Raw genomic sequence first — 10,247 nt, forward strand, 5'->3', positions numbered from 1 at the left:
GAAACAATAGCGAACGAGATCGCCGGTCATCCTGATTTGTACGAACGGATTTACGGGCTTGGACGACTTTGGATGAACGTAGAGCGTATTCGATGGGATGGTGGGGCTGTCGGGGAGCGGCATTGGATGGTTGCAATTCAAGATTTATTTCCTATTGCTACGTGGTTCAACGCAAGGGTGATTTGTCTCGGGGTAGGCGTAGTACCAACTTGCTACTACCCATGCATCATAGTCTTACCGCTGAGGGCACGCAACGGGGTTCGGACACCGAGTCGAGAGTTTGTGATTGCTACAGTTGGTGGATCACATTTCATCCGTCTTGACCTTGTACCTGATTCACCTCTCCCGCCGATCGCCGATTGGTGGACTGAACACCACGAGGATAGTGTTAATGGATGGGATCAACAATATGAATTTAGAAGGGACATGTGGGATGCATTAGTTAGGTAGTTTGTAATGTACATTCACTAACTTTGAACACTTGTAAGAAAATTAGAATTATGAAATTAATTTGAAATGTACTTGCTTTTAATCTAACATGATATGCAACAAAACATTAAATATAAAAATAAATAAGTGTCCAGTTTATAGAAGTCATTGTTAATATTATAATAAGCATAAATACTTACATAATCAGTGTTAGTTCGCTCAGGTAGGTTGCTTGTAACTCCTGCACCTGGAGATACCCGCGGGTGAGAAAACCTGTACAGCCACTGCATGTAACCAGGCGCAACCGAAGGAGCTGTAGCACTAAGCCTGGTGAGGGCACCTAAAACTACACTCTGAGATACCCTAGGGACAAACCTCTTCCACATCACATCTGTCATCTCGGTCGGGAAGTCTACCCGATACATTTTCAAGTTAGTCGGCCTCTTGGCCTTCTCTGGCCTGATTCTTGCGGGGAACGCCTTGCACGAAACCAAGCTGTCGCACCACTCTATCAGGAATGTACGGCTCAATGATGTTACGATACTGGATGCAGCTAATGAATAAAGTGGGGGCACTCGTAATGCAGGATCAGCTCCGTACGGTAGCCAGTTCACCTCACGGTCAGTAAGTGCATCAATTCTAGTACGAAAAGATAACAGGCGCTCCAGGTTCTTGCTAGGACGTCCCGCTCCAACATCCCAAGCAGACGCACGAGGCATTTGAAGGTCCCGGGTCAAGGTACCCTGCTGTGGCCGAAAGCACGGAAAGTACTCGTAAATCCATGCTTGCAGAAGCGTGAGACAACCAGCAATCGAATCAGCACCTTTCCGTGATGTCGTGCCTAGTTGTCGATACAAGTAAGCCAGTACAGCTGTTCCCCAAGCATACTCGTTAATAGGGACATCCATATAACATAGCTCGTGGAGGAAGGAAGGATGCGTACGGTTACCACTCTTGTCTACAAACAGTGTACCTCCAAGCACTAACCACAAGTATCCATTAAGCTGATCACTAAACTCCCGGTCAACCGCCAATGTCGACTCAAAAATCTTATCAGTCAACACCCCACTACCCTGCCAAATTGTCTTTGTGCCGCAAATCTCAGACAAATCATCTGGAGTCATATCCATGGTGATCGAGCACGCGTCCCGTAACACGTCCGTGCTAGGAGTAGTGGTGACCATATTGCCTTCGACACGTAACCCAAGTATGTTGTACACGTCGTGCAGCAAGATCGTAATCTCCCCAAATGGCATATGAAAGGTGTTCGTATCTGGCTGCCATCTCTCAACAAAAGCAGAAATCAGCGGCCAATCAAGTCTTTTAAACATCAGGGCGGGCAAGTGAGACAACCAACTAGCATCAATCGCCCCGAGGTCCTCCACAGATTGACGACCTCGCCAAGTAAACAAGTTAGAACATAACTTTGTCCTACTCAAACAGCGCAAAACACTACGCTCCTGCTCGATCCAGATATATCGTGCCACGTGACCACCAAAACTAGGGATAATAGTCCCATCCTCAGGACCACCCTGCATCGGTTCCTGCACTAACCATGCCTCTGCAGAGCTGGTAGTAGGCTGACTCGATCCACTACCAACAAATCTCCCAAACTGACCCCTATATACCGTATGGTAATCCCGAGGGTCCGGTTCTTTATCACGGCCATCAGCATGACTAGCCGAGCATTTGTCTTCCTCGTCAGATATGGGTGCTCCACTTGCAGAGTACAAGGGCCGACTACTACCAGACTGTGGGTCTCCCGACCAACCACTAGTAGACCCGTATTGCTGCTCGGGCTGAAGCGGTGCTGAACAAGATGATTGTCTCCTAACAAACGAATTCAGACGTCGTGATATTGCATGTCGAGCACCAGAACCCTCGATCTACATAAAATAAGTACAAAATCCGATTTTAGTAATAATAATAATAATAATAATAATAATAATAATAATAATAATAACAACAATAATCAAAACAACAACACCAACAATCATAATCATAATAACAACAACAAAAAAATTTAAAATTAACAACAACAACAACAACAATAACCATAATAACAATAATAATAACAGCAACAACAAAAAATAAAGTTAACAACAACAACAATAACCATAATAACAATAATAACAACAACAACAAATAAAATTAACAACAACAACAACAACAACAATAACCATAATAATAACACTAATATCAACAACAATAATACTAATCATAATTAAAAATAATAATAATAGTACTACTAATAACAATAATAATAATATTATTATAACAACAAACAACAAAAAATAAATTTAACAACAACATTAACCATAATAACAATAATAATAAAAACCCTAATATCAACAATAATAATAATAATACTAATCATATTTTAAAAATTAATAACACTACAAAATATGCTTCAAAAAAAAAGATAACACTTCAAAATAACAACAAAAATAACAAAAAAAAATAATAATTAAATTAACAATAAAAAATTAAAAAAGCATATTATTCACGGAAAAAAATAAAATAAAAACCTGAAGTTCCGCCCAAAAATTCCGGATCTACATGGGAGGATTCGCCTGGAGTTTCCGGATCCTCCTAGGAACTTCCGGAAATTTTAGGCGGAAGTAAGATCCGCCCAGAATTTTCGGAAGTTCCAAGGAGGTTCCGGATTTTTCAGGCGGAACCTCCTAGGAACTTCCGGAAATTTTGGGCGGAAGCTGGAGGTTCCGTTTTTTTTTTTTTAAAAAAAATTTACCTGCTCGCCGTCGAATCCGCCACCGCCCCGCCTCCGCCGCTACCTCCACCGCTGCCCAAACTCCTTCCTCCGAATGTTAGCCTTATTCGCCTCGAATCACCCATCTTTTTTTGTGTTTTTGATGATTGTTGTTTTTTTTTTTTTATTAACAAAAAAATTTCAGACTTAGAGTTTCAAGTTTTTTTTAGAGAGTTAGAGAGATAGTGAATGAGGTAAGAATGAGCTGGAGAGTTGGAGCTTAGGATTGATCTACAAACCCAAATGAATGGAAAAGTGAAAAAAAAACCGTATTTTATTGTTAGAGGTAAAATTGGAACTTCAAGTCAAAATGCGAGCGTTACCCTTTAAAAATGGGAGCGATGTTTAACAAGAGTGGTATCAACTTTATTTGGACGGGACTAAAACATCAACTTCAACAAGACAACAATCATCTGTCAAAAAAAAACTTCAACAATCATCGCAAAGCTCACTCAGCACCTGGTACTTGGGGGTTTGTGGCCCCACTGAATTTGCTCCAACAAACAAATACTCCAACACCCGCTTACTCTACTTTAACAAAACATTCAAGGGTCACATTTCTGCAACATTAATTTGCGACAATAATGAGGAGATTCGTTGCTAAAAATTCTAAAGTATTTGCAATTTATCGCAAGAAGTTTTTCTTCTTCTTCATTGGAATCTTCTTCTGGGTTATTTCCTCAAGTTACTCTTCAAACCATTAATCCAAAGGTTTAATCTTTTATCTCCCCATTTTGGGTTTCATTATTTTCTTAATCTTTGTCTGAATTTATAATTGATTGATGGGTTATTATTTATTTATGCTGTTTTTGTAAATGCATTTTAATCTGATATGCTTCTAAATTATGTTAATTTTTCCCCTAGGTCTTGAAATGTGAATTTGCTGTTCGTGGAGCCATTGTTACACATGCTATGGTAAGGTTTTATTTATTTATTTATTTATTTATTTTTTTATAAAATTTTATTTAAAAAAAAAACTTGAGTATTGTTAGTCTTGACAAGATAATTCAGTACTGTACTACTGTTTTTCTTATATGTAGCTTTCAATGTCTTGTTATTAGATGTCTATTTTGTCCTCGAGTAGACCTAAAGTTAGGTGATGACTGATGAGTATGATGATTTCAGATGAACATAAAAATAGCCTCGGTATACCTGAGAATATTTAGCAATTTGTACTTGATTTTAATGTATAATGTGGACACAACTATAAATTAGAGTGGTTGTATGTAAGGAGTAAAAGCTCTTTCCTCCATCTTTAACAAGATGGTCCATTTGACTTTTAACGCTATCCACATAATTTACTTTGACTATCTTTGTTGATTTATGAGGAAAACAATATAACCGTATGGGTTAGAGTAATGCATTGATCTTATAAAGTTTATCTCAATGTATCAACCTTGAACCTTGTATTATTTTTTCGTATGGGTTAGAGTAATGCATTGATAAACATGCCTAAATCAACTAAGTTATCTATAGTGAACCAAAGAAAATATAATGTAGGTTGCATTAATTGGGGTTTGATTTAGGAAAAAAAAAGTTTTATATTTTAAAATAATTTCTAACTTTACTGTTATAATGCAATATGTTGACAAGCTTTCTTACAATGTCCATCTCATTAGATCAAAACCTATTCCCAAAAGACTCTATACATTACAATATTATTTTGTATGATACATAGTATTTTATTAAATCTAAACAAAGAGGACATGTAAGATGGCTTTAACCTACTTCCTTAATCTATGCTCAATAATTTAGAGCTACACTTATTTAGAATAGGAGGGAGTATGATAATTTGAAATGAGCAAGACCATTTCTTTTATGGTAGATGTGTCTGTTACAACGTTGTTGCTTCTCTGATTGTGTTATTGTATTGCTTCTTGCAGAGGTTGCAAGAACAATTGAAGCAGAATCCTGGTTCTCTCCCCTTTGATGAGGTATAATCTAGTTTCCTTGCTTCTCCGATCCCTCTAAAGGAATTTCACATAAGCTAATGTTGTTAATTTGCTGATGCCGAGAGTAACTGAGTTGCTGTCGTTTTGTTAAGGGAGTTCATTTAGCTATGTTATAGTGCATATGCAATTGATTGTTCACCTCTAATCCCTTCAATGCCACTTGTGTTATAGTCTTCTAGATGTGTCCTGCATTGCAATAATATCAACAAATATCATGAAACTATCTCACCTTTATGGTCAAAACTTGAATACCACTTTTCTTTTGTAATTTAAGACTAGTTAGCGGATTGCAGTACTTCGTGTCTTGTCTCAAGCTTGCAGCATGAGCTTCTTATTGCCTGTGCAGATAGTTGTCTGTAATATGGGAAATCCTCAATCTCTCGGGCAGCAGCCAATCACATTTTTCCGAGAGGTTAGTCACCAAAGTAAGGAGTGTCACTATCAGTTATACTATAAATCTATCATACCTTATACTTCGTAGATCTATTATTTCTCCATGTGTATCAGGTTCTTGCACTGTGTGGTCTTCCAAGCTTTTTGGATAGAAGTGAAGCACAGAAACTCTTCAGGTATTCTTTCTGACTTGATTTGGTTTGTCCATATGCTTTTATATTCATTCCTTAGCTTATATCAAGTTATATTAAAAAACCAAAACATGTGTGACTTTTTTTAACATAAAGCCAGGAATTTGTTATTATGTCTCTACGGAGTATTTTGTATAGTTGGTTGCTGATTTTAATAAACAAGGAGCACTTTTTTTTCCCCTCTCTTTATACGTTTTTGTATTATTTGATCAATAAAAGCAAGGCAAATCAATCTAGTAAGGGGCTGTACGCCTGTAGTCGCTGTAGTATTTACACCTTTGTTTTTTTATTATATGCAGTGCTGATTCAATCGAGAGAGCTAGGCAGATCCTGGATCAGATACTGGAAGAACAACTGGTGGATATAGTCACACTCAGGTAATGATATGTTGTTAAAGTAGAAGGGAAGAATATTTGAGGGAGAAGACTGTAGTTGTTTCCCTTGTTCGATGTAAATAGACGGATGAATATAATACCCTCTTCCATCAAATGGACCAAGTGATTTCTTTTGTTCTATAATAGTGTTCTTATGAATTGAATATGTTCACCATTCTGTAACGAGTTTTGTTTGGCTTGGTGATTTGATAGGGTATTAAGGGACTACGTGAAACAATTGCTTATGGAATTGAAGAACGTGACGGTTTTCCCATCCAATGCCAATGATATCTATTGACTGATGGTGCAAGCCCTGGGGTTAGGTGCTTTTATTAAGTCATAGACTAGATTTTTCCTGTAAGTCCATAACTCCAGTTTATATTTAGATCCAAATGGTGGATTTATGTTCTGTCATTATGTATAGGTGCATATTATGATGCAGTTACTTCTGAGGTCCGAGCTAGATGGAATCCTTTGCCCTATTCCGCATTATCCTTTGTACTCTGCGTCAATAGCTCTCCATGGTGGAACTCTGGTATGTTTGCATTTTATGTTGAAATTTTTTAGCAACTCTATGACATTTCCAATTTTTTCCCTGTTTGTATGTGGGTGTTTATGATACTAATCTGAAAGCAGTTATATCCCCCATAAGCAACTTTAAAGCTGATGTAATGTCTGAATTTATTTGATGGGAAGAAGTCTTCTTTGCCATTGACAGGTTCCTTACTGCCTTGATGAAGCAACCGGATGGGGTTTGGAGATTTCAGAGATAAAGAGTCAATTAGAAGCGGCCAGGTCAAAGGGGGTAACAGTTCGAGCCTTGGTTGTGATAAACCCTGGCAACCCAACTGGACAGGTGAGTTGAATCTGTTGATTTTTTAACTCTTTTGTGAAGTATTGAGGATATAGTATTATGTGTTCTTCTATTGGAATATGAACTTTGGTTGTCTCCTTACTTGTTTGAGTTTAGTGACATTGTCTGAAATTGGCTGTTGTCCTTCAGGTTCTTTCTGAGGAAAATCAGCAGCAAATTGTTGAGTTATGCAAGAAAGAAGGCATTGTGCTTCTGGCAGACGAGGTTAGCCCAATTTATCCATTAAAATTTTGTATATATAAAGATTTATGTAATGAAAATAAGAGAAATATTTCTTAATCTTTTCACAAGTTCTGCATGATTTTTGTGCTCTAATAGATTAGATGAATCTCATTAATTTGAGTTAAATTACTAATCACTTTTGGTGCTATGATGTCCAAAACAGGTTTACCAGGAAAATGTGTATGTTCCCGACAAGAAGTTTCAATCGTTTAAGAAAAATTGCACGTTCTATGGGCTATCAGGAGAAGGATATCCCCTTGGTTTCATTTCAGGCAGTTTCTGAAGGTACCTTGCTCCTGTGCCTGCTGGGTTACATTTAAATAAAACCAAAGATTAATAAAGCTTATTATATTAAATAAGCTTTGGCCTTTCTTTCTATTGTGGCTCTAGGATATTATGGAGAATGTGAGAAAAGAGGTGGATACATGGAAGTTACAGGATTTAGTGCCGACATAGCTGAACAAATCTATAAAGTTGCTTCTATCAATTCATGTAATTCGAATATAACTGGTCAGATTCTCACCAGCCTTGTCATGAGCCCACCAAAGGTAATTCTTTCCATCAATATTTAGTCTTGTTCTTTCGTTACCCTAAGCGATACATATTATTTTTATATAATCATTAAGAAAGACATATACTTGTATTGAATAATATGGAAAATCTATCTGCGTACATCATGCAACCATCCCTAGGGTAAGGCTTACCTTCTACGAAGGCCTCCCCAATGCCTACTTTGACTCATCAAGCCTATTGCTATTATTTACACTTGTTTTCTTTGGAAAATTAGCTGCAACTCTATTACAAACTTGTTTAAATGACCCTTAATCAACTGTCGAATATTATTTTGAGCAAGTCATAGTGTTAGAATCCATCCCCCTTTTGCGTTTGCTTTCTTTATTTTCATGCTTGCTTGTACTTTTCTTTAGGTTTTCTAGGCTTTAGATTACAACATGATGTTACTACTGTTTTAGTGTTCATTGGGGATATATTCTATTTCCAATATATCCCTCTAATCCTCTATTGGGAGCAATGGTTGAAAAATGAGAATCAAAGATTCTTTCCTCAGCCCGTAATTAATTTTGATATTGTCCTTTTGTTTATTTCCCCTTCACCCTACATTATTGATGCTCTCAAAATGCTCATTCTCATCTTTCTGCCTCGCTTGTCCAGCTAAGCGTTCCCAAGCCCCTGAAACTTGAGTTCTATTCTTTGTACTACAACATAGCTTAAGCTTGCTACACGTTGCATTAGGGTTGCACAATTTCCACACACAGTCATGTGTCAACACACAAATTGGACCATAACATACACTGTCGCGGCAGTTTGAATAGCATTTTCCTTGCACTACTCTCAATGTAGTTCGAGAGTTTTCATTACATCTGGCCAAATTCTAAAATGTGCATGGCTTTTGTAACCAAGAAATCAACCAGTGGAACACTTTTTGTAGTACAAGGAAAATGAGTTGAAATGGTGCTTAATCTTTCTAGTTGGCAAACACACAAGGGCTGGTATTATCGGTATATAATAGTATAATACTGCCCCTTTTGAAACCTGCATGGCATCCCCTTGGTGATTGATTATTGAGGACACTCATTCTTCGTCTTTTTTTCCTTTTATTTTGAGAAGGCCTGAGAATGACCTAATAATGTAGCTCAGATACCAGCTTATGGTGGCATTGTGATGCCAATTTCCAACGATGTATGATAGTAATAGACCTATTTTGTAACTTTATTTAGTAGTTGAAGTCAATAACTTCTTGCTTGTCATGCTAGGCTGCTAGCCATGCTTGATGATGCCAATTTGTTTTTGAGCTATGGAAGGGACATCTTGTTTTCTTCAAAATCTATTTTTTTTTATATGTACTGTGGTCTAGGTTGGAGATGAATCTTATGAAGTGTATTCTGCTGAGAAAAAGGGAATCCTTTCATCCTTGGCTAGGCGTGCACTGGTAAATTCATTTCATACATTAAAATTATCGTTGTATTTTTGGTAACTATATTTCGTGAATTGATAGACTCTAGAGGATGCATTCAATAGCTTAGAAGGCGTGACATGCAACAAAGTAGAGGGAGCCATGTACTTATTCCCTCGCATTCATCTTCCCCAGAAGGCGATAAAAGCAGCTGAATCAGAGCACATTGCCCCTGATGCATTCTATGCTTTTCGCTTACTAAAAGAGACTGGGATTGCCGTCATTCCAGGAACTGGTTTTGGGCAGGTTAGTTATAAGGCGAGGTTTACGAGTTTTGTTCTTTTCATCTGGAAACCTTTTATCTAACAGGACAAAATCATAACTTGGATGTTTTCTTTAAAAGGCGGCCTTTTTTTCCCCCCTTTTCTTTTCTCCATTTTTTTGGTTTATGGCTGACCTTGTATGTATTGTGCTGTGTTTCAAAGGTTCCAGGCACTTGGCACATCAGGTGCACAATTCTGCTCCAGGAGACTAAGATCCCGGCCATTGTAAAGCGTATATCGGATTTCCACAAGAAGTTCATGGATGAGTTCCGTGGTTGAACACTTGAACAAATCTAACAAACCTCTTATGTTGGAAGATACTATGAATGATCATTACTAGTCTATAATTTTCAGAACTAGCTGTGACATGCATGTGTAATTGATGTATGCATGTGATGTATCTAGTATTCTAGTGATGGGCATGAGCCATTAGCTAACAATTCAGGATTGAATTGTGAAGTCGAGTTCGATCTCAAAAACATAGCTAGTTCAAATGTTAAATGATTTGAACTCAAAATCTAGCATATTTGACTTGTAAGCTCATGAACGGTTCGGCCCAAAAAATTAGTATTAAAAATTAAATAATACTTGTGTCCACAATTCTACATAATGCAATTAAATCGAGACTAAGGGCCTATTCCGATTGACTGAACTCAGCTGAACTGAACTGAGCTGAGCTGAGCTGAACTGAACTGAACTTATTAATTAGTAATTTTTAACTACGGATTAGTGATTTGATTATTTATTGATTATTTATTACTATACATATGTGTATATACAAATGTAATATTATTATTATTATTATTA

General features: G+C 37.3%; 1 protein-coding gene and 1 pseudogene across 1 annotated transcript; one reads left to right on the top strand and one right to left on the bottom strand.

Annotated features, from left to right (window-relative positions):
* Positions 1-506: 506 nt before the first annotated feature.
* LOC110685294 (protein MAINTENANCE OF MERISTEMS-like) lies at positions 507-3,285 on the bottom strand. The gene is made up of 3 exons (XM_021861782.1): positions 3,182-3,285; positions 630-2,259; positions 507-533 (listed from the first exon to the last, which is right to left on the bottom strand). The coding sequence occupies exons 1-3, from the start codon at positions 3,283-3,285 to the stop codon at positions 507-509; spliced, it is 1,761 nt and encodes a 586-aa protein (XP_021717474.1).
* A 246-nt stretch (positions 3,286-3,531) lies between these two features.
* On the top strand, positions 3,532-9,825 carry LOC110685295 (annotated as a pseudogene).
* Positions 9,826-10,247: the final 422 nt, after the last annotated feature.

Source organism: Chenopodium quinoa, unplaced genomic scaffold (genome assembly GCF_001683475.1).
Source record: "Chenopodium quinoa cultivar QQ74 unplaced genomic scaffold, ASM168347v1, whole genome shotgun sequence".
NCBI classification, from domain to species: Eukaryota; Viridiplantae; Streptophyta; class Magnoliopsida; order Caryophyllales; family Amaranthaceae; genus Chenopodium; species Chenopodium quinoa.